A 25,401-nucleotide genomic window follows, 5' to 3' on the forward strand; every position below is an offset into this window, starting at 1 on the left:
CATTTTGATGAACGTCAGTCTGTCCACATTGTCACTGGACAGACGCGTGCGCTTATCTGTCAGCACACACCCAGCAGCACTGAAGACACGTTCAGAGACAACGCTGGCAGCTGGACACGACAAAATCTCCAAGGCGTAAGTGGAGAGCTCTGGCCATTTTTCAAGATTTGAAGCCCAAAATAAGCAAGGCTCCATTTGCAAAGTCATGGCATCGATGTTCATTTGGAGATACTCCTGTATCATCCTCTCCAGCCGTTGACTATGTGTGAGACTTGTTGTCTCTTTTGGCCTTGCAAAGGAGGGTCTAAAAAAATTATTAAAAGATTCAATAAAATTGCTGTTACCAGCACCAGATACGGTGCTACTGGTACGGGTAGACTGTTGAAGATGACGAGACCATCCCATGTTTGTCAAGTTACAACTGGGAGATTCACTCCCTTCACCTGCACGGTTGTTTGGTGGAAAAGCGGATCTAAGATCGAGTAACAGCTTCTGCTGATACTCCTGCATACGTGCGTCACTTTCTATGGCTGGAATTATGTCACAAAATTTGGACTTGTACCGGGGATCTAATAGTGTGGCAAGCCAGTAGTCATCATCACTTCTAATTTTGACAATACGAGGGTCATGTTGGAGGTAGTGCAGCAAGAAAGCACTCATGTGTCTTGCGCAGCCATGTGGACCAAGTCCACGCTGTGTTTGTGGCATAGAGGTGCTAACCGTTCTTTCTTCCTCTGACATCTCCCCCCAACCTCTTTCAACAGAAATTTGACCAAGGTCTCCCTCATCCGCTGAGTCTTCCATGTCCATGGACAGTTCGTCCTCCATTTCTTCATGTTCTCCTGCACCTTCCTCAACATCTCGCCTGCTACCATGCACCCTTGTTGATCCCTGTCCCCCATGGTCCCATGCCTGCCGCGTTGGTGATGATGAACGTCTGGACCTTGGTGATGTTGTTGTGTCTTGCGCATATGAATCCTCCTGTAGTTCCTCCCCTTCCTGTTGTCTCACCCCCTGACTCCGAATAGTGTTTAGCGTGTGCTCCAGCATGTAAATGACTGGAATCATCATGCTGATAATGGCATTGTCAGCGCTAAACATATTCGTCGCCATGTCGAAACTGTGCAGAAGGGTGCATAGGTCCTTGATCTGAGACTACTCCATTAGGGTGATCTGCCCCACCTCTGCATCTCGTTGGCCCAGGCTATACGTCATAACGTATTGCACCAGGGCTCGACGTTTGCTAGTATAACGGCTTAGTAACAATGAGTTTGAGTTTGCAATACAGAGGTGCTGCAAATAGCTTTGCACCAGTGGGACACTAATGGAAGTCCAACAGCCACTTTTAGGATGCCACTAAGTTTAGTCAGTGTTTGCTAGTATAATGGCTTAGTAACAATGAGTTTGAGTGTGCAATACAGAGGTGCTGCACATACATTTGCACCAGTGTGACACCAATGGAAGTCCAACAGCCACTTTTAGGATGCCACTAAGTTTCCTCAGTGTTTGCTAGTATAATGGCTTAGTAACAATGAGTTTGAGTGTGCAATACAGAGGTGCTGCACATAGATTTGCACCAGTGGGACACTAATGGAAGTCCAACAGCCACTTTTAGGATGCCCCTAAGTTCACTCAGTGTTTGCTAGTATAATGGCTTAGTAACAATGAGTTTGAGTGTGCAATACAGAGGTGCTGCACATAGATTTGCACCAGTGGGATACTAATGGAAGTCCAACAACCACTTTTAGGATGCCACTAAGTTTAGTCAGTGTTTGCTAGTATAATGGCTTAGTAACAATGAGTTTCAGTGTGCAATACAGAGGTGCTGCACATTGCTTTGCACCAGTGGGACACTAATGGAAGTCCAACAGCCACTTTTAGGATGCCACTAAGTTTACTCAGTGTTTGCTAGTATAATGGCTTAGTAACAATGAGTTTCAGTGTGCAATACAGAGGTGTTGCACATAGATTTGCACCAGTGGGACACTAATGGAAGTTCAACAGCCACTTTTAGGATGCCACTAAGTTTAGTCAGTGTTTGCTAGTATAAAGGCTTAGTAACAATGAGCTTGAGTGTGCAATGCAGAGGTGATGCACATAGATTTGCACCAGTGGGACACTAATGGAAGTCCAACAGCCACTTTTAGGATGCCACTAAGTTTACTCAGTGTTTGCTAGTATAATGGCTTAGTAACAATGAGCTTGAGTGTGTAAAGGGCAGGAGGGTACAGTGCCAGGGTTGTGGGTCTGGGTAGAGGAAAGGAAGCCTCCCTTTCTATCCCTCCAAATGGGGAAATGCAGCGAGGAAATCCCTGACCTTAGCTACACAGACGCTGTCATCTTGTGTAGCTGTTAAAATCTGTTTTCACGGACCTGACTGTCACCTATGGCTCTGACCCTGCCGGTATTAGCCCTTACAAGGACTAATAGAAAATTCTATCCCTATTCTGTATAGCGCTGTGTGTAGAGCGTACACAGCAGTATCGGAGACAGGAGCTGCTCCTGAGGTGACTGACACCAAGGACGCAGAAGAGATAATGGCGTGCTGGAGGCAAATGTCCGTTTTTATAATGCAGGGACATGTGACATGGACATCCTATCACACATGCTGTTGCTTTTCTGGCTAAAAGTCCACTTAGCTGTGTGTGTGTCTGGGATTGGCTGACATGCTGGCCTGCCCCACTACACGCACGCGCTTAGGGAAGGAAGACAAGGAAAAAAAAAAAAATGGCAATCGCCATTATCCAAACAGCAGTGATCTGAATGCACTGTTCCCGCACACTATACACTGAAATTTCATAATAGTGTGAGTCACAGAGTGACTTACACTATTACAGCGGAAAGCCAGCTAGGAATTAGCTTGTCTTTTTGCTGCTAGAACCGTTCTCGAACGTATCTAGAACTATCGAGCTTTAGCAAGTTCGATCTAGAACAGCCCCCAAAATCACTCGAGCCGCGAACTGGAGAACCTCGAACCGCGAACCGCGCTCAAATCTAGTCGTAAGTGACGCACATCCGGCATCGTTAGTGATATCGTAGCGTGTGACAGCTATAAACGAGCAGAAATACTCACCTTCTCGTTCATTGTTGACACGTCGCTCATTTTCTAAAAATTGAATGTCCAGTTGTTCAATGTTCCCGAGGCAGCGCACATTGCTCCGTGTAACACCCGGGGAACAATGAACTGCAACTTACCTGCGGCCGCCGGCAATGCTGAAGGAAGGAGGTGGGCGGGATGTTTACCTCCCGCTCATTTCCGCCCCTCCACTTCTATTGGGCGGCTGCTGTGTGACGTCGCTGTGACGCCAAACGTCCCTCCCCCTTCAGGAAGAGGATGTTTTCCGCCCACAGCAAGGTCGTTTGGAAGGTAAGTACGTGTGACGGGGGTTACAACATTGTGTGACACGGGCAACAAATTGCCCGTGCTGCACAAACGATGGGGGCGGGTGCGATCGCATGACATATTGAAACGTGTAAAGCAGGCTTAAGGGAGGAGTCATTAGACTTATTGATGAAAGCGTTTTGTAGAAAGAAAAAATTACCCAAAAAATCATTAGATAAAAAACAAAAAACACACACAACAACACAATCACTAATATATTTTGAGACTCTTTTTTTATGGTCCACAATGACTTTTAAAAGAACCATTTCAGCAGCAGAAGACACACAACGGCCGGAGTCAAGAGGACTTTATGGACACTTGAGCCACCACTGGTGCAAATAAAACTAAGGTTGATTGATGAATCGCGAACGGTTTCGGAAATGTTTCCAACATCACAGAAGGATTTAGTTGCGCACCCTCGAACAGCTAATAAAGATGGGTATTTTCCTGCAAACGGAGACAGAAACTATCATTTAACACAAAATTTGGCCACATGACCATTAAAGACAGGTATTTTTGACAAGAAATCACAGTACAGCTATACTGCATAAATATCCTGAAAATATAACAATGATTTCTAAAAGTCAATAATGGGTTCACAAGTTATAGCAAACATTAAATAAGTTCTCCCAAATTCTAAGTTGACCACTGATTTCTAGGGGCTTAGCAGCTGGGATTCACAGTATGAGAACTTGTATGCTGAGCCCATCTTGATTGGACTGGAAGTGCCCATAGTTGGCCTACACTCCATTTATTCTCTGTAGGGCATCCAGAAAAAAAAAAAATCAGGAAAAGGAGGGTTCCACTATTTCCATCAATCCCATTGACAATGAATAAAGCAGAGGTCAAGCATGTGCATCATACCATTCAAGCTGGAGGTCTTCAAAACCCCATTTTGAGGAGCGCATAGCTTTGTTTTCATTATTGTTGATCGTTGGGGGAGGGTGGGGGCCATCTACTTGGACCTCTAACAAGTTACCTCCAATTTAGTAAAGTATCTTTATGAATACGCTTTGTCAACTACTGTCAACTACTCAAAAATGGGGTGGTCTGATACGTTCCGGACGTCACTGCTCTTGGGTCCAGCACCTCTTCCATCCTTGCATCCTTCTTGTGGATGACGTGTCCTACATCATCCTCACAGTGTCCTCCATTGTGTGCCTGCACACTTCTCTCTGCCATGCAGAGGGCAGAGCAAAGTATTGGAACGTGCAGGTCAGGGGAAAGGTCAAAGAGAGCATGCGCATTGCAGAACTTTGCTCTGCCCTCTGTATGTTCAGGAGCACAATGGAGGGCACTGTGTGAATGGAGTAGGACACATCATTCACAAAAAGGAAGAAGGAGGACGGTGATGGAAGGAAAATAGGAGGCGCCGGACCCGAGAGCAGCAATGTCCTTCGGACCAGAATGTATCGTACTGTCCCACAGTTGAGTAGGTGACAGCTTCCCTTTAACACTAGAAGTCCCAGAGAGAAGTCATTTAACATTTCTACCTTTGGAACCCAGAGACGGGTCGAATGACCTGAAGGATTTTAGCTAACATCCTATAATCACAGTCTTTTGTTCTGTAATTAAGGCCATTACTGTCGCACCACAGGAGGTTGTTGTTTTCCATTGAGTTTAGCCATTTAGTTTCTAGTTAGTTCTATTCAGTTTGGACTAAGGGTCATTTGACCCTCTTTCGGGACTTCAGGGGGAGCTCGAAATTTCTGGGACTTCTAGTGTTAAGTAGATTGTATAAAGCTACACAGAGCTACAAACATTTGTTCTACTGTGTATTTAGAAGGCAGAAACCCAACCAATTTAAGAGCATCAATGTATGATCTAAAAGATGATCGGCACTTCTTTACTAATTTACGTTCCCTGCCCCTTATCTTATACTTGCCCCCCTACCATCTTCATCTCTTATTACCGCTGTTCTGGTCTATCTCCAGCTGTTCTTAACTTGCCAGATGGCTCCAGTTTTTGCTTTAGGGATCAGAAAGTTACAACTCAATGTAAAATGTTTGAGAGCCAGAACAAGGCTCTCAGAGCCAAAACGAGGCTCTCAGAGCTACATCGAGAAATTGTGACAATGAGTACTGATTTCTGGTCAGAGGTTGCGGCCAAAAGATGTCAGTGTAGGATTGGAGCGGCATCAGGAAGAGCTAAAGACGGCACCCAGTATTTATACTATGAGAGTCAGATCTTACAATAGTGGCATCACTGCGGTGCTTAAATAAAATGCTGGGGTAGTGTTTTATAGAGAATATAAACATATGATATGAGTTCATATTTTTGGTACCTGTTATATTTGTTATCAGGAGAAAACACCTATTCTCCTTCCCGGTGCACTGGATTGTGTCAGAGCTGTTACAGTAGGCAGAGTTGTCAGATACACAGGTTGTGCAGACTAGTCCATTAGGAGTAGAGTTTTGTTCTGGTACTAAAACCAAACAAGACAAAGATAAATATAAAACAAACTTTATGTATGAACCCATGAAGAACTTTCACCTTTTTCAGTGCTGGAGTGGCACTGTAAATGTAAGGCCCCTGCCCCCAGTCATATGCAGTACTAACCTTCCAGTGGCTTCACCTGTTGCTGACACTCACCATCTTGTTCTCGAAATGTCTGTCTTCTGACCAGTCAGAAGCTAAGTCAAAAGCACTCAATGTAAGTCTATGAGAGTCAGAAAGAGGCTCTAATAGACTTCTATTGAGTTGTGACCTCCATCCTTCTATTGACGTGTTTCCTCTGCTACAACCTGTTACACGTCGTGGCTCTCTTATTGCAAGGAATGAGGTGGTCCCCCATTCCTTGTCTGCCATCAGCCCTCCTGCTCAGCAGCGCCAAAGGTCTGGGAGACTGCACAGTCTGCAGGAGTTGCCTTCTCAGAGACACAGCAGAAGGGTGACACCTAGTGGTTCTCCCCTTGCAGGGAATGGAGCGGTCTCCCATCCCTTGCCTGCCACGAGCTCTCCTGCTCAGCATCACGGAGGCTCTGGGAGGTTGCGCAGAGTGCAAAGAATAGATGCTCAGGGAAGCAGCAAGACTTCCCATGTCTCTGCACATTGTGAAACCGGGGATCCCGCCTTTATGACCCAGAGGCAGCAAGATGAGCATGTGCTCCACGTGACGTCTTCTGATTCGCTCACTGATATCACACGGCCCGATGACGAGGCTGGTGATGTGCTGAATCCTGACTGGCTGGGCCAGGACGTCACGAATCCTGATTGGGTCACGCCCGTCTCGCGCCCGCCCTTGGGTGGAGCTACACCTCCTTAAAAGCTCCCCCTGCCATCATGGCGGCGTGCGACCGTCCTTCTATGTTTGGATGTCTGGCAGTGTGCTGCCACGCCACTGCTTAGGCATTATTATCTTTTGTGGGCTTTGCCCTTGCTGCTCAGGCAGCACCTAGTTTGCAGGTCTTGCCCCTGCCTTGCTGCTCCGACAGTATCCCGTTTAGCAGGCTGTGTTCCTGTCCCAGGTGAGCTCCTCGAGTCTCTGTCGGACTCACTTGGTTTCTGAAGCACACGTGCGTGGGCACCTCTGTGCTACCCCCGTGCCATATTCCTGTGACTCCCGCTGGCACACGTGTGTAGGCACCTCTGTGCGTCCCCGTGCAACAGGTACACCGTACGAGAAGCCCCGAGCCATACAACCCTCACGGGTTAGGGCGGACCGGTGTACATAGATCGTCTGTGACGTTCCAGACGATCACTAGCAGCAACCCGCTCACTCTTTCCTGACCATAGCAGCGGTCCCTTACACCGCACAGTGGACCTTGACCGGCGGAAGCTGTCCATTTCCCATCTTGGCACGCTTCCCCGGGTCCCCCTCGTAACAACAACCTATCGTCATTGCATTAGCTTTGCTCTTGGCTTTATATCTTGATATGTTCAACATACTGTGAACAGCTTTCAGGCCTCATTCACACATCAGTATTTTGCATCAGTGGTTCAACAGTATTTAGATTCCAAAACCAGGAGTGATGATGAATACTGATATGTGAAAGAAGAAAGCATGTTTCCACTGTTAGGAGGAGTTGATGCTACACGTGTCTATACATGGCCAGACTGATCAGCTTGAAATATCATGAGATTGACGGCCCCTGAAGAAGATTGTGAAACGTGCGTCGGGGCACATTTTTCACCACCTAGTACATCCATTGTTGAACCAGTCCTATGGATTTCCCTTGCTTATTTAGCTTAGTCCTTGGTAAAACTGTTCCATTGCTATTTGCTGTTCACTTGAATTATGGAACGTATTTCCCAGGGACCTGTGGCACCATCTAGTGTCTCTAAATAGTATTGGAAGCCCAAATGATTTGATATTATTGGAAAGGCCCTGGAAGCAGCAGCATTCCTGGGGACAGTATTGCTGGAGACAGGTGAGTATGCAGCAGTGTGTGTGTGTAGATACATCCAGGAGGTCATAGGAGTATTGGAGACCTACCAATGACACCGTGGGTGTCACAACAGTGACTTCATGGACTCAGAGTTCATTGGGAAGCCGATGAACCCATGATGTTACTTCCGCGACACCTGCGGTAGCACGGGTGTCACGGGGGTGTCATCCGAGTTCATTGGATACTCCGATGACCTCCTGGACGTCACTGCATTCAGACACAGTTGGTATTTGGGCAGAGTTGTAGATTGTTCACTCAACTTTGGTGGGGACATCAATGAAGCCTGAGTGGGCGTCAGTTGAGAGAAGACCATGACTAGATCCTCCTACCAGGTAACTGAGGTGTTGTAACATTAATAGTAAATTTTCCCTCCTCTTTTCTCTCCTGACCCCCTTAACTTTTAGTAAAGAGTACTAGGAATCTACAGGGTGGGCCATAAATAGGGATACACCCTGATGGCATATTAGTACATGGGAGGGGCAAAACATTTGAGGCCGCGTGATGCCCATGGTGGCCAACTACAAAGCCGCCATTTTGAATTTAACGTTACTTTTTTAGCAGGGTGTATCCAAACTCATGACCCACCCTGTATAACCCTTAAGGCCCCGTCACATTCTACGATATATCTAACGATATGTCGTCGGGGTCACGGAATTCGTGACGCACATCCGCCTTAGTTAGAGATGTCATACCGTGTGACACCTCCGAACGACTGTTAATGAGCAAAAATACTCACCATATCGTTGTTCATTGACACGTCGTTCATTTTCAAAATGTCGGTCATCCTTCTGCACGCTGGTTGTTCGTCGTTCCTGGGGCAGCACACATTGCTCCGTGTGACACCTCGGGAACGATGAACACAGCTTACCTGCGTCCCGTCGGCAATGCAGAAGGAAGGAGCTGGGCGGGATGTTACTTCTATTGGGGCGGCCGCTGTGTGACATCGCTGTGACGCCGAACGTCCCTCCCCCTTCAGGAAGAGGATGTTTGCTGCCCACAGCGACTTTGTTAGGGAGGTAAGTACGTGTGACAGGGGTAAACGACTTTGTGCGCTACGGGCAACTAATTGCCCGTGACGCACAAATGACGGGGGCGGGTGCGCTCGCTCATGCGATCACACGACATATCGACGCGTGTGACACCGCCTTTAGTTTTAATAAACAATTTCCTTTCCCAATCCACAGGCGTATGTAGAGTTAGGCAGATATGGATGACTTACGCTCAGGCGTAGTAGGGGTACAGTTGTCAGTGCTGCAGCATGATGTGGCCACCCTGTATTGTTCTTGCTTTACGGTCCTGCTGCCCTTAAGGTTACAGAAATGGGAACTTGTGCACCGCCTGTCAAAAGTTGTTTTTGTATCTCCACCTACAAGTAAACAAAAAAAAAAAATATAAAAAATCCTTAACCCCTTCATGATCGGGCCATTTTCAGTTTAGTTTTTGCTCCGTTTCTTCAGAGAGCTATATTTTTTTTATTTTTACGTCAATCTTGCCATATGAGGGCTTGATTTTTGTGTGTCAAGTTGTAATTTTAAATGAAACCATACGTTTTCCCATATAGTGTACTGAAAAACGGCAAAAAAAAATTCCAAGTGTGGAAAATTGCAAAACAAGTGCAATGCACGACTGTTTAAGGGTATTGTATTCAAAGTGTCCACTTTATGGTAAAACTGATGTGTCGGTGTGATGCCTCAGGTCGGTACGAGTTCGTAGATACCAAACATGTATAGATTTAGTTTTATCTAAAAGGTTAAAAAAAATTCAAAAGTTTGTCCCAAAAAAGTGGCACACCATTTTCCGTGACCCATTGCGTTCTCATTTTAAACCCTTATTGACCTGGGACTTTTTCCACTTCTGCCTTTTCCTCAACTCTTTTCAAAAGCCATAACAAAAAAAAGCAAAACAAATGTAGCAATATAAATCAACTTCAATTTCCCAAATTTAAAAATAAGGAAGTTAGGAAGAAAAAAAAAAGCATATTCAATATTGCCAAATGAATAAAAGTAATGACTCTTCCAAAATGAAGAAGAAAAATCAAAAATCATAAAATGTTTCTATTGACCATAAAAAAAGGGAAAACAAAAACCAGCAAAAAAACCCAAAAAAAACAAACAACAACACAAGGTCACAAAACAAATAAACCAGTAGCAAATTAACAAGTCAATATTAGAAATATTTTTTAGATATTCAATACAGTGAAAACCAGGGGTGTAACTATTGCAGTTCCAGAGGTCACATTTGCGACTGGGCCCGGGGGATAGAGGGGGCTGGCAAATCCCAGGCCTTTTTCATCACATCCTGCTGAAATGCATTGCTGTGCAGAGACCCATCAGTCGCTGCACTGCAATACATGCCAAACATGCAATACCGGCCAAACATAGGTCGGCAGTTGACATCGGTGTGCCCATGACATCATGCATCGCCATAGAAGGCATGTCAATGTCAGCCACTACACCGGCTACAGAGGAGAAGACCAGACGACGATATAGATACACACACAGACAAAGACACACACACACAGATTTAGTATCGCCATGTTCAAAAATTACCAATCAAAATATAAAATTAATTAATCTAATGGGTAAAGGGCGTAGCAAGGAAAAAATAAATAAAATTCCAAAACATCAAAATTAGGGTTTTTTTAGGAAGGGGGGGAGGGGTCGCTGCAACATTGCAATAGCAGGCGATCAAAACGTCCTATGTATCCAAAGACGGTATAATTAAAAAGGTCAAGGTCAGCTCCAGACGCAAGAAATGAACCATCCCTGGGCCCCAGATCCTGAAAAATTATAACACTAGTAGTCATGAGCGGACACGAATCTGCAAGATTTCAAACTTACCCGAGTGCTGGACCCGGGCCCAGGAGCCCGGGTGAATGAACCGGATCAGGAACTCGGGGAATAAAAAAAAAATAGAAACTCACCGAGGTTCCGTCGTGGCTTTACACTGCTCCCGCGACTACCCATTCCATTTCAGGGCCGCTCATTATCTTCATTGCATATGCACTGCTCTCCCTGCCCACTGGGCATCCTAGTGTCTGATTGTCTGCAGTCATACACGCCCCCAGCCTGGGGTGACAGTGGCTGCCTGCAACCAATTATAGGTGCTATCTGCAGGTCTATTATACAATAAAATTAAATAAAATATTTGGTTTAGGGTCCCCCATATTATGAAACCCAGGGCAGATAAAGCCAGGGCTACAGGCTGCAGCCCCCATCTGTGCATGTTATCTTGGCTGTGTATCAAAATAAGAGGAACCACATGTGACTTATTTAAATAACTAAAACACAAATGACGTGCGGTATCCCTAATTTTGATACCCAGCCAGGATAAAGCTAACAGCTGGGGGCTGGTATTTTCTGGCTGGCCCATAGTTAATGGGATCACCCAGTCTAAGAATAGCAGCCTGCAGCTGCCCCGGAATCATCGCATCATTAGATGCGACAATCTAGGTGCTTTACCGGGCTCTTCCCAATTGCCTGTTACAGTATGGGGGTTAATCACTATGGGGGTTAATCACGGCACACAACTGTCATCCAGACCAAAATTAGTGATGGGTAAGGGTCTATAAGACCCCCCCCATCACTAATCCTATTAGTAAAAAGAAATAAATATAAACACCAAGAACAATCCTTTATTTGAAATAAAATACAACACTCTCTTTTCCCTCTTTATTAACCCCAAAAAGACCCTTGAAGTTCCGCCGTAATCCACATGACGTCCTACGATGGTCCTGGCTCTACCACATCTAAGTCTGGAGAGACTGAAAACATGTCCGATCTCTCGAGGCTCCAGGAAACACTGACAAGGGGGACCAAGCTGGCAGCAGTGACGTTACTCAGTTCATTGGAGGTCATACCCGGGTTCTCTCACTATGACCTCTGGTAACCTGAGAACCACACTGTGGCTTAAAGTGTGGGGTCTTGCCAGTGCTTTGACACTGACAGCGCAAGCCAGGGATCGAGGCTTGCAGGGCAACCACATACAGTTACTCTTATTTTGATACACAGCCAAGATGTGCCCACGGCTGGGGGCTGCAGCCTGTAGTTGTAGGCTTTATCTGTGCTGGTATTACGTATATTAGGGGGGAACTTATGCCAACTTATTTATTTTTATACCTTGATAGACGCAGACAGCACCTGTGATTGGAAGCAGTAAGCAGACATGCTGTCACTCAGTGTAAGGGGTGCGTCTGACAGCAACCAATCACAGGTGCTGATGGGCGGGGAAAGCAGTGCATATTCAATGAAGGTAATCAGCGACCCCGGAAGTGAAAGCGCGGCCAGGAAGCAGTGTACAGCTGTGCCGGTGCCTCAGTAAGTACAGCGCGCTTGCTCTTATCCCCCATCCCTTCTACCACCAGTTTTAATTGTCGGACTCTGGTCCCCATAGGACTTACATGGAGACCGGAATCTGGACCGGATTTTAAAAAACAGGTAACCGGGACCGGCAAGTTATCTGCGAATCCGCTCATCACTAAACACCTTGGGTCTTTGAAGATGGCGACAAAAAGTACAATTCTTTGACAAATTTCTGATTTTTTGTTTACGTCTTCAGTAGAAGTAAAACTCTACATGTTTGGCATCTACGAACTTGTATTGACCTGGAAAATCATAATGTGCGGTTAGTTTTACCATATAGTTAACATGGTAACTAAAAAACGCCAAACAATTGCGCAATTATGCTTTTTTTGCAATTTCACAGCACTTGGAATTTTTTTTCCTGATCTACAGTGCACTGTATGGTAAAATGAATGGTGTCATTCAAAAGTACAACTCACCCTAAAAAATGAATGGTGTCATTCAAAAGTATAACGCGTCCTGCAAAAAAACAAGTCCTCACATGGCAAGGGGTTAAATAGGGATGTACGCAATCGCATATGGATAGAAGTGTGATAAAACTAAGGAAGAATTACAAAACAATCTATAAGTCACATTATATAATGATTACATGTTTGCATATAACAGAATCCCAACATTAGAAAAGATTTGAGGTGACCCCATTACTCACCAGTAGACAATGCAACGTATTCTGATCCACACATGTCCCCCGATGGACAGGTCCTACTGTCTCCCGTGCATGGGGGGGATCCAGAGATGCACTGCGTACACGAGAGAGCGAAGCCTACAGAGATGTCAGAGTACCAGTCATTACACTCTTCTTTGCTGTTAAGTTACTGAGATCATCAGCATCTGAGACAAATCGTTAGAAGCTCATCTCCATCATGACCAAGAGATGGAAAAAACCTTAGGTGTTTAATCATAATTGCAGTTGAGCCAAATAATGCACAGGACCCTGGTCTGAAGGATATGTTGGTAGTTCGTGACTGGTGGACCAGAGTCCTGCAAACCTTCTCCTACCTGCAGCATCCCCTGAGTATCTTCTGATTAGTACGTCCAGTGCATGGTCATCATTGCAGCCTGACACACCAGGCGTCCTACAAGGTCATCAAGGCATGACAAAGTAGGAGGAGGTTCTCGAGTTTCTGCTCCACCAATTGTGGACTACTGACATTACTGTTGGTCCAGGGTTCTGTGATTCATTTTGATCAGCTCCAATAGTCATATTACGTACAATATTATTATGAACAGCTAAAAATATGGCAAACCGAAACAATTTGATAAGTTACAATCTTTCAAAATCTAAAGGGGTAACGTTTATCCTTTCGGAGATTGATATCCCAGGGTAAGGAGACTTATAAGCCATGCAAAGGTCTTCTGTGAAATTACTAGGACATCCAGTGCATTGTCATCATTGCAGTTTGACACACACCTGTCATCCTTCCAGGTCATCAGAGGATGAAAAGTAGGAGGAGGTTCTCAGGTTTCTGCTCCAGCAGTGGTAGTCCAGGCTTCTGTGATTCATTTTGATCAGCTCCAATAGTCATATAATGTACAATATTATTATGAACAGCTAAAAATATGTCAAACCAAAACAATTTGATGAAATATAATCTTTCAAAATCTAAAGGGGTAATGTTTATACTTTCGGAGATTGACTTCCTTGGGTAAGGAGGCTTATAAGCCATGCAAAGGTCCTCTGTGAAATTACTAGGATGTCTAGTTCATTGTCATTATTGCAGCTTGACACACATACACCTGATGTCCTACCAGATCATCAGGAGATGACAAGTAGGAGAAGGTTCTCAGCTTTCTGCTCCACCAGTTGTGGTCCAGGGTTCTGTGATTCATTTTGATCAGCTCTAATAGTCATATTATGTAAAATATTATTATGAACAGCTAAAAATATGGAAAACTAAAAGAATTTGATGAGTTACAATCTTTCAAAATCTAAAAGGGTAAGGTTTATCCTTTCGGAGATTGACTTCCCTGAGTAAGAAGGCTTATAAGCCATGCAAAGCTCCCCTATGAAATTAACTTGGTAAATTGCCTTTTCAAGAGTAAGGGGTACTTTGCACGTTACGACATCGCAGGTGCGATGTCGGTGGGGTCAAATCGAAAGTGTCGCACATGCGGCGTCACTGTCGACATCGGAGTATGTGAATCCTTTTACATACGATTAACGAGCGCAAAAGCGTCGTTATCGTATGATCGGTGTAGGGTCCGACATTTCCATAATTGCCCGGCCGCGACGGTACGATGTCGTTCCTCGTTCCTGCGGCAGCACACATCGCTGTGTGTTAAGTTGCAGGAGCAAGGAACATCTCCTACCTGCGTCCCGGTGGCTATGCGGAAGGAAGGAGGTGGGCGGGATGTTTACATCCCGCTCATCTCCGCCCCTCCGATTCTATTGGCCGCCTGCCGTGTGACGTCGCTGTGACGCCGCACGACCCGCCCCCTTAGGAAGGAGGCGGTTCGCTGACCAGAGCGACGACGCAGGGCAGGTGAGTGTATGTGAAGCTGCCATAGCGATAATGTTCACTACGGCAGCTTTCACAAGATATCGCTACTGCGAGGGGGTCGGGAACTATTGCGTTCAACATCGCAGCATCGGCTTGCGATGTCGCAATGTGCAAAGTACCCCTTACAGTCTTTCAAAATCCAGGTGGTAATGTTTCTACTTTTGGAGATTTACTTCCCCAACATGCAAGGGTAAGGAGTAGAGTTGAGCGCGGTTCACGGTTCGTGGTTCTCCAGTTCTAGGCTCGAGTGATTTTGGGGGCTGTTCGAGATCGAACTAGAACTCGAGCTTTTTGCAAAAGCTCGATAGTTCTAGATACGTTCGAGAACGGTTCTAGCAGCAAAAAGCAGGGCTTTTTACAGCTACAGTGTGCAGGAGCCATCGCTGGCAGCCTGCCACAAGCTGTTAACCAAGATAAACATCGGGTATCCAACCAAAGCGCTTTGGTTAGTAACCCGATGTTTATCCTAGTTACGTGCAGGAAGCCCACACTTCCCCGCTCAGCTCGCTCCGCCCCCTCCTGCCCGCGGCATGTACACATACATACACACACACACACACACACACACACACACACACACACACACATGGTCCCGCTCGGCTTACCTGCGGTGATGAAGTCCCGCCATCCTGACCTCAGCGCTGTCACTGTCCTCCATGGCCGCCGCTTGTCACATCACCTCTCGCTTCCGACCCGAGACTGACTAGCGGTGACGTCACGGGCCTCTCGCGATACTTGGTGTGAAGGCGCCGGTCATTGAACTCAGTGACAGGGGCTGTCAGTGTGCTGGAGATCAGCGCAGGTAATGTACCTCGCTGACAGCAGCACTTGTCATCCCCTGCAGTGACCTGGGCTGACCCATTGATGTTAGCTCAGGTCACTGCATTGCTCTCCCAGCCAATGGGGAACATCCTGCTCTTCATTGACTGGGACAGTGTGGATCGTCATGGCAACCCCTTGGATTACACAAGACCTGGATTTGTTTTTCATTCTAATCAATTGGTTAAAGAGGGAATATTTTGGGGAGTGTTTTTTCAAATAAAAATGTGTTTGTCGTCTATTTTTTTTATTACTGACTGGGTTGGTGATGTCGGGTATCATCTGATAGACGCCTGACCTCACCAACCCCAGGGCTTGATGCCAGGTGACATTACACATCTGGTATTAACCCCATATATTACCCCGTTTGCCACCGCACCAGGGCGCGGGATGAGCTGGGGCGAAGCACCAGGATTGGCGCATCTAATGGATGCGCCACTTCTGGGGCGGCTGAGGCCTGCTATTTTTAGGCTGGGGAGAGTCCAATAACCATGGACCTCCCTAGTCTGAGAATATCAGGCCCCAGCTGTCTGCTTTATCTTGGCTGGTGATCCAATTTTGGGGGACCCCTACGTGGTTTTTTTTTTAATTATTTATTTAATCTATATATATAATTGCCTTATTCTGTCTGTCTGTCTGTCTGTCTGTCTGTCTGTCTGTCTATCTGTCTGTCTGTCTGTCATGCTCCAAAATTGTGTCCTTACGGTGACACAAAGCTGATTGGCCGCTGGGCTCGCCATGGCCCCGCCCCCCCACACGGATTGGCCGCTCGCCCAGGCTGCGCCCCCACACGGATTGGCCAGCCGCTCGCCCAGGCTCCGCCCCCCCCACAGATTGGCCTCTAGCCCCCGGCACCCTGCAGGCATTGGCAATTCAGCCACGCCACGCCCCGCCCCCCCTCACGCAATGCACGTTAGCTCTGGCCCCACCCCCTCCCTCCCCCCGCGCATTTCTCTAACTGACACGGCTGTCACGGAGGTGAGTACGGTACTCCCTATCCCCCCCCCAACCCCCCCCCCCCCCCCCCCCCGGCCCCCGCTCCCAAAGGGGTGGTGTGGATACTCGCATGGTTACAAGCGCTGTCACGGAGGTGAGTACTGTACTCCCTCCCCCTCCCCCGGCCCCCCGCTCCCACGGCAGTGGTGGGAGTGGTGTGGATACGTTGGTAACCATGCTCGCATGGTTACAAGCCCATCAAGGTCCTGCTGCGCCGGAAGGTCCACACGCACACACACAAACATACACACACATCAGATCACACTCACACTCACTCTCATACACACCTCACACACACCTCACATCGCATCCACATACTCACGACATCCTGGGATATCGCTTGCTTCTCGGCGGCGAAAATGTGCTGTTGTGATCTTCCAGGACCTGACGGAGGATCACATGGCCAGAAGCATGTGATATCCCCGGATGTTGTGAGTATGAGCGCGTAAGTGCGATATCGTCAGTGTCTGTGTGTGTGAGTGTATGCGATCGGGTGTGTGTGAGTGTATGCGATTGGGTGTGTGTGAGTGGATGCGATCGGGTGTGTGTGAGTGGATGCGATCGGGTGTGTGTGAGTGGATGCGATCGGGTGTGTGTGAGTGGATGCGATCGGGTGTGTGTGAGTGGATGCGATCGGGTGTGTGTGAGTGGATGCGATCGGGTGTGTGTGTGAGTGGATGCGATCGGCTGTGTGTGTGAGTGGATGCGATCGGGTGTGTGTGTGAGTGAATGCGATCGGGTGTGTGTGTGAGTGGATGCGATCGGGTGTGTGTGTGAGTGCATGCGATCGGGTGTGTGAGTGTCGGCAGAGGAGCAGGGCGTGCTGGAGGAGGCTGGGAGCAGAGAGGCTGATCATGGGGAAGAGGGAAATGCTGATGCTGAAGGAGGCTGGGATGGGAAAGCTGGGAAGAAGGAGGCTGGGAGGAGAGAGGCTGATCCTATGGAAGGCTGGGGAGAGGAGGCTGATGCTGAGGGAGGCTGGAAGGAGAGAGGCTGATGCTGAGGGAGGCTGGGACGAGGGAGGCTGATGCTTAGGGAAGCTGATGCTGGAGGAGGCTGGAAGAACAGAGGCTGATGCTGGTGGAGGCTGATGCTTGGAGAGGCTGATGCTGGGGGAGACTGGGACAGGAAGGCTGATGCTGAGGGAGGCTGGGAGGCGGAGGCTGGGAGGAAGGAAGCTGGGAGGAGAGAGGCTGATCCTTGGGAAGGCTGGGAAAGGGAGGCTGATGCTGAGGGAGGCTGGAAGGAGAGAGCCTGATGCTAGGGACAGAGACGCTGATGCTGGGAGGAGAGAGGCTGATGCTGCGGGCAGAGAGGCTGATGATGCGGGTAGAGAGGCTGATGCTGGCGCAGCATGGCGGATGGAGCACGTTTGGTAATGCGCAGCATGGCGGATGGAGCACGTTTGGGAGTGCGCAGCATAGCGGATGGAGTACGTTTGGGAGTGCGCAGCATGGCGGATGGAGCACGTTTAGGAGTGCGCAGCATGGCGGATAGAGCACGTTTGGGAGTGCGCAGCATGGCGGATGCAGCACGATGGCGAGTGCGGAATATGGCGGATGGAGCATGTTTGGGAGTGCGCAGCATGGCGGATGGACCACGTTTGGGAGTGCGCAGCATGGCGGATGGAGCACGTTTGAGAGTGCGCAGCATGGGAGATGGAGCACGATGGGGGGTGCGCAGCATAGGGGATGGAGCACGATAGGGAGTGCACTGCATGGGGGATGGAGCACGATGAGGAGTGCCCAGCATGGCGGATGGAGCACGTTTAGGAGTGCGCAGCATGGCGGATGGAGCACGTTTGGGAGTGCGCGGCATGGCGGATGGAGCACGTTTGGGAGTGCGCAGCATGGATGATGGAGCACGATGGGGGGTGCGCAGCATAGGGGATAGAGCACGATGGGGAGTGCGCTGCATGGGGCATGGAGCACGATAGGGAGTGTGGAGTATGGCGGATGGAGCACGTTTGGGAGTGCGCAGCATGGTGGATGGAGCACATTTGGGAGTGCGCAGCATGGCGGATGGAGCACGTTTAGGAGTGCGCAGCATGGGAGATGGAGCACGATGGGGAGTGCGCAGCGTGGCGGATGGAGCACGATGGAGAGTGCGCAGCATGGGGAATGGAGCACGATGGGGAGTGCGCAGCATGGCGGATGGAGCACGTTTGGGAGTGCGCAGCATGGCGGATGGAGCACGTTTGGGAGTGCGCAGGATGGGAGATGTAGCACGATGGGGGGTGCGCAGCATAAGGGATGGAGCACGATGGAGAGTGCACACCTCTCCCCAACACACACACACACGCGCGCGCGCGCACTGCACAACACACCACACACACACACTGGAAACCACAAACAACTGCCCTACACAGACACCCACACACAGACAACGCTGCACACATAAATATACGCACATACCGCACATATATATAACAAAAATCATACATGAACTACACAATACGTAAATTCTAGAATACCCGATGCGTAGAATCGGGCCACCTTCTAGTTTAAAATAACAGCGTGGGGTGCCCTCAGTTTTGGATTACCAGCCAAGGTGAGGTTGCCAGCTGTGGCCTGCAGGCTGCAGCCGTCTGCTTTACCCTAGCTGGCTACAAAACTAGGGGGAACCCTACGTCATTTTTTTTTTCATTTTTTTGGCTAAATACAAAGCTAAGCACCCCTTAGTGCCACATGAAAGGCACCAAAGGGTGCTCCACTTTTTCTCCACTTTTTCTTAACTTTTTCTCCACTTTTTCTACATTTTGTCTCCACTTTTTCCAAATTTTTTTCTACATTTTTTCTCCACTTTTTCTCCACTTTTTCTCCATTTTTACTTCACTTTTTCTCCACTTTTTCTCCATTTTTTTCTCCACTTTTTCTCCACTTTTTCTCCACTTTTTCTCCACTTTTTCTCCATTTTTTCTCCACTTTTTCTCCACTTTTTGTCCACTTTTTGTCCACTTTTTTTTCTCCACTTTTTCTCCACTTTTTCTCCACTTTTTCTCCATTTTTTCTCCATTTTTTCTCCACTTTTTCTCCACTTTTTCTCCACTTTTTCTCCACTTTTTCTCCATTTTTTCTCCACTTTTTCTCCACTTTTTCTCCACTTTTTCTCCACTTTTTCTCCATTTTTTCTCCACTTTTTCTCCATTTTTACTCCACTTTTTCTCCACTTTTTCTCCATTTTTTTCTCCACTTTTTCTCCACTTTGTCTCCATTTTTACTCCACTTTTTCTCCACTTTTTCTCCGTTTTTTTCTCCACTTTTTCTCCACTTTTTCTCCACTTTTTCTCCACTTTTTCTCCCTTTTTTCTCCGTTCTTTTTCTATGGTCAGTCTACCCATTAGCTCTGCCATGCATAGTGTAGCTCTACACCTACTGCACATGTTACTTTATGATTGACATCTCTTTCGTACCAGAGCTGTCTAAGCCTACTCTGACCCCATATTTGTCATTACTATATTGTCCTTGTACTGTATTATGACATTTGTATCATGTGTTTCATTTCTTGCTGTGTTGCAATTTTTTTGCTGCATCCCAATTGTACCTCTACAATGTTCGAGTTTATGTTATTGTTCTCTCACTCTTATGTGATACTGATTAATGTCATTTTTCATGATTACATGCAGATAAGTCCAATCTAACAAAGGCTGAGGCCGAAACGTCATTTGTAACTTGTTTTGGACAAAAACATATATGCTTATGAAATTTTTTTTTTCTTAATACGGACCAATAAAGAGTGATTTTGCATTACTATCCGTTGTGACTTACTGACTTAGTCTGGGAGATTTAGAGTGCCGAGGTTACTCACTAATTTTATCTATTATTACCTCTGAGCACCTATATACCAGTGAGCAGAGCTTCCTCTACAGTAGTTCTCCTGATTAGGCATGCCCTTACCTCATGAGCAGGGCATTGTAGCTTTGGTAGCAACCATTACGACATGGACTCTGCTGCTGTGGACCCGGGGAGAGTGAGTGCAGATTCATTGCACCCACACTCCTCACATGAAGGGTCCGCACTCCTAGAAAATGGGGGATACGTTCCCTGAGTTTCTCCCCCCCATATTCTAGACGCTCCAGAGTCGTCGTGGGACCCCTTTATTTTTTTTCTTACAATAAATTGGTGAAAGAGGAAATGTTTTGGGGACTGTTTTTTCAAATAAATTTCTTTTGTCGATTTTTTTTTTGTTAGTACTGACAGTTTATGATGTTGGGTATCTAATAGACGCCATGACATCACAAACTGCTGGGCTTGATCTCAGGTGACTTTACAGCTAGTATCACCCCGATTTATTACCCCGTTTGCCACTGCACCAGGGCACGGGATGAGCTGGGGTGAAGCGCCAGGATTGGCGCATCTAGTGGATGCGCCACGTCTGGGGTGCCTGCGGCCTGCTATTTTTAGGCTGTGAAGGCCCAATAACTATGGACCTTCCCACCCTGAGAATACCAGACCACAGCTGTCCGCTTTACCTTGGCTGGTGATCCAATTTGGGGGGGACCCTACTTTTATTGTGTAATTATTAATATTTATAAAATAATTATAAAAAAGAGCCTGAGGGGACCTCCACATTGGATCCCCAACCACGGTAAAGCTGCCAGCTGTGGTTTTCAGGCTACAGCCGTCTGCTTTACCCTAGCTGGCTATCAAAAATGGGGGGACCCAACGTCATTTTTTTTTTAACTATTTTTTAAATAGAAAAAATTAATGGGCTTCCCTGTATTTTGATTGCCAACCAAGGTAACGGCAGGCAGATGGGGGTGGCAACCCACAGCTGTCTGCTTTATCTGCTGAGAATCAAAAATACCGCGGAGCGCTACGTCATTTTTTTAAAGATTTATTTTTACAGCACTGTGATGTCCAGCAATCAAAATACAGGGAAGCCCATTTTATTTTTAGTTATTTAAATAAATAATTTAAAAAAATATATATGGGCTCCCGCTGCATTTTTTGTATTGCTAGCTAAGGGTAATCCAAGCAGCTACTGGCTGCTAACCCCCACTGCTTGGTGTTACCTTCACTGGCAATGGAAAATCCAGGGAAGCATTTTTTATTTTTTTTGCCAAAAAACTACAAAAAAAAGGACGTGAGCTTCGCCATATTTTTGTATGCTAGCCAGGTATAGCAGGCAGGTGCTGGAAGAGTTGGATACAGTGCCAGAAGATGGCGCTTCTATGAAAGTGCCATTTTCTGAGGCGGCTGCAGACTGCAATTCGCAGCAGTGGGACCCAGAAAGCTCAGGCCAACCTGTGCTGCGGATTCCAATCCCCAGCTGCCTAGTTGTACCTGGCTGGACACAAAAATGGGGCGAAGCCTACGTCATTTGTTTTCTAATTATTTCATGAAATTCATGAAATAATAAAAAAAGGGCTTCCCTTTATTTTTGGTTCCCAGCCGGGTACAAATAGGCAACTGGGGGTTGGGGGCAGCCGTACCTGCCTGCTGTACCTGGCTAGCATACAAAAATATGGCGAAGCCCACATAATTTTTTCAGGGGGCAAAAAACTTCTGCATACAGTCCTGGATGGAGTATGCTGAGCCTTGTAGTTCTGCAGCTGCTGTCTGTCTGTATGGAGAAGAGCAGACAGCAGCTGCAGAACTACAAGGCTCAGCATACTCCATCCAGGACTGTATGCAGAAGTTTTTTGCCCACCAAAAAAATGACGTGGGCTTCGCCATATTTTTGTATGCTAGCCAGGTACAGCAGGCAGCCACGGGCTGCCTCCAACCCCCAGTTGCCTATTTGTACCCGGCTGGGAACCAAAAATATAGGGAAGCCCATTTTTTTTTAATTATTTCACTTATTTCATGAAATAATTAAAAAACAAATGACGTGGGCTTCGCCCCATTTTTGTGTCCAGCCGGGTACAACTAGGCAGCTGGGGATTGGAATCCGCAGCACAGGTTAGCCCGAGGTTTCTGGGCGCCTCTGCTGAGGATTTCAGTCCGCAGCCGTCCCAGAAAATGGCGCTCTCATAGAAGCGCCATCATCTGGCGCTGTATCCAACTCTTCCAACAGCCCTGGAGCCGGGTGGCTTGTTGGGTAATCATGAGTTAATACTGGCTTTGTTTTACTAGCCAGTATAAAGCCAGAGATTCTTAATGTCAGGCACGTTTGACCCGGCCATTAAGAATCTCCAATAAAGGGTTAAAAAAAAGACACCACACAGAGAAAAAATACTTTAATAGAAAAAAATACACAGACACATTAGAGACTCCATCTTTATTACCCCCTGTCAGCCCTCCACGATCCTGCTCTTCTGTCTTCTTTCTTTCTAGTGTAGTAGTAGTGACGATTGTAGTGAGGATGAGGTTCACCAGCCCATCACTTGGGGCTGGGGAACCTCCTCCTCAGTACAATCCTCACTAGTGTAGTAGTAGTGACAATTGTAGTGAGGATAAGGTTCACCAGCTCATCACTTGGGGCTGGGGAACCTCATCCTCACTACAATCCTCACTAGTGTAGTAGTAGTAGTGACGATTGTAGTGAGGATAAGGTTCACCAGCCCATCACTTGGGGCTGGGGAACCTCATCCTCACTACAATCCTCACTAGTGTAGTAGTAGTAGTGACGATTGTAGTGAGGATAAGGTTCACCAGCCCATCACTAGGGGCTGGGGAACCTCATCCTCAGTACAATCCTCACTACAATCGGGAAGCAGCGTGCAGCCTTCACTCCGTGAGTGATCAGTGCTGGCTGTCAGCGGTAACAGCGGTAACGCTGACAGACGCGTTACCATAGCAACGGTGCTCTCGGAGCTGCGGTTAGCGGTGACGTCACCGCTAACTGCGTTGCTATGGCAACGGTGATCTCCGTTAATGACCGGCTGTGTCAGCCGGTCCCTAACGGAACGGGGAGTCGACCGTGTGCTAGAGCATGTCGCCGGTACACGGCGATACACATATGTGCACCGTGTACCGGAGAGATGCACTCGCAGGTCCTACATGACGCTTCATAGTCATGTGACCAGTCTGTAGCCAATGAGATAATAGCCACGTGACTGGTCACATGGCTATTTTGACGTCACGATAGGTCCTGCTTCTCTGCTGGCAGTGCCGGTCACGGGAGGATTCAGCGATCATCGGATGGAATAGCGGCAGGAGACAGAGTGCAGAAGGGATCGCGGGGACCGGTAAGTGTTATGGCAATGTTTATTAACTGTTTGTGTACATTTATCATGCATTTTTATGTGTTTGTGATTGCCTCCCATTATAGCCTATTGGTTAGAGTTCGGTTCGTCGAACGTTCGACGAACCGAACTCGAACGGGACCCCCGTTCGGCGAACCGACCTCGAGCCGAACCGGGACCGGTTCACTCATCTCTAGTAAGGAGGCTTATAAGTCATGCATAGCTCCCCTATGAAATTAACAAGGTAAATAGCCTTTTCAGGAGTTACAATATTTCAAAACCCAGGGGGTAATGTTTCTACTTTTGGATATTGATATCCCCAACATGCAAGGGTAAGGAGGCTTATAAGCCATGCAAATCTCCCTTTTGAAATTAACTAGGTAAATTGCCTTTTCAGGAGTTATAGTCTTTCAAAATCCAGGTGGTAACATTTTTACTTTTGGATATTGATATCCCTGACATGCAAGGGTAAGGAGGCTTATAAGTCATGCATAGCTCCCCTATGAAATTAATAAGGTAAATAGCTTTTTCAGGAGTTACAATATTTCAAAACCCAGGGGGTAATGTTTCTACTTTTGGATATTGATATCCCCAACATGCAAGGGTTAGGAGGCTTATAAGCTATGCAAATCTCCCTTGTGAAATTAACTAGGTAAATTGCCTTTTCAGGAGTTATAGTCTTTCAAATTCCAGGTGATAACATTTTTACTTTTGGATATTGATATCCACAACATGCAAGGGTAAGGAGGCTTATGAGCCATGCAAATCTCCCTTGTGAAATTAACTAGGTAAATTGCCTTTTCAGGAGTTATAGTCTTTCAAAATCCAGGTGGTAACATTTTTACTTTTGGATATTGATATCCCCAACATGCAAGGGTAAGGAGGCTTATAAGTCATGCATAGCTCCCCTATGAAATTAACAAGGTAAATAGCCTTTTCAGGAGTTACAATATTTCAAAACCCAGGGGGTAATGTTTCTACTTTTGGATATTGATATCCCCAACATGCAAGGGTAAGGAAGCTTATAAGCCATGCAAATCTCCCTTGTGAAATTAACTAGGTAAATTGCCTTTTCAGGAGTTATAGTCTTTCAAAATCCAGGTGGTAACATTTTTACTTTTGGATATTGATATCCCCAACATGCAAGGGTAAGGAGGCTAATAAGCAATGCAAAGCAAATAGGCAGATTGCTTCTTCAGATAAAGAGGACTTGGAAGTAGCAATCCTAAAAGTCAAAATCAACCCATTAACAAGCCTTGCCATACGACTTAGGATAAAAGCCAAACCAGAATCTCAATTTGCAGATACTTGTTTCGGGGTGTTGTCTCCTACTCAGGGCAAAGCACAAGATCTGATTTGGCTATAGAAAAGGCTTCTGACTGGGGTATAAGGGATAATGTTTCTTCTTTCTGAAAAGGCAATATCCATAAATATTTTAGAAAACTTACTTGTAGCTGCAAAAGCCGAGAGGAGGCTGAAAATGCTAATTGGGGAGCTCATTGTTCAGCTCTTCAAGACAAGATATAAGGTCCTAATGAAGTGTGAAGTGTGAAGTATGCACTTTTTCAGGGAAGGGATAAGGGTTTCGTAAAAATTGCAACAAAGTGAAACAATGATGACAAAATCTTGGCAACTTCATTATCACACATCCTTCCATTTGTGCTTTTACCATTGCAAATGTATCTTGTGAAACAGGAAATGTCAATCAGGTTTATATTACGCACACACACAAAACAACATCTGAGAAACAAGGAAAAAAGTTTACCCAGATAGAACTCACCTTCAAGGATTAAAAAAAAAAGATGTAATGGAGTTAGACACTATT

The 25,401-nt window shown here is 46.7% G+C and overlaps 1 protein-coding gene across 1 annotated transcript; it reads right to left on the reverse strand.

Annotated features, from left to right (window-relative positions):
- Positions 1–3,626: 3,626 nt before the first annotated feature.
- On the reverse strand, positions 3,627–25,102 carry LOC142256402 (phospholipase A2 inhibitor and Ly6/PLAUR domain-containing protein-like). Its single transcript, XM_075328068.1, has 5 exons — positions 25,025–25,102; positions 12,781–12,894; positions 8,990–9,136; positions 5,667–5,807; positions 3,627–3,829 (listed from the first exon to the last, which is right to left on the reverse strand). The coding sequence occupies exons 1-5, from the start codon at positions 25,074–25,076 to the stop codon at positions 3,636–3,638; spliced, it is 648 nt and encodes a 215-aa protein (XP_075184183.1). The 5' UTR covers positions 25,077–25,102; the 3' UTR covers positions 3,627–3,635.
- Between the last annotated feature and the right edge of the window lie 299 nt (positions 25,103–25,401).

Source organism: Anomaloglossus baeobatrachus, chromosome 11 (assembly GCF_048569485.1).
Source record: "Anomaloglossus baeobatrachus isolate aAnoBae1 chromosome 11, aAnoBae1.hap1, whole genome shotgun sequence".
In the NCBI taxonomy this organism is placed as follows: domain Eukaryota; kingdom Metazoa; phylum Chordata; class Amphibia; order Anura; family Aromobatidae; genus Anomaloglossus; species Anomaloglossus baeobatrachus.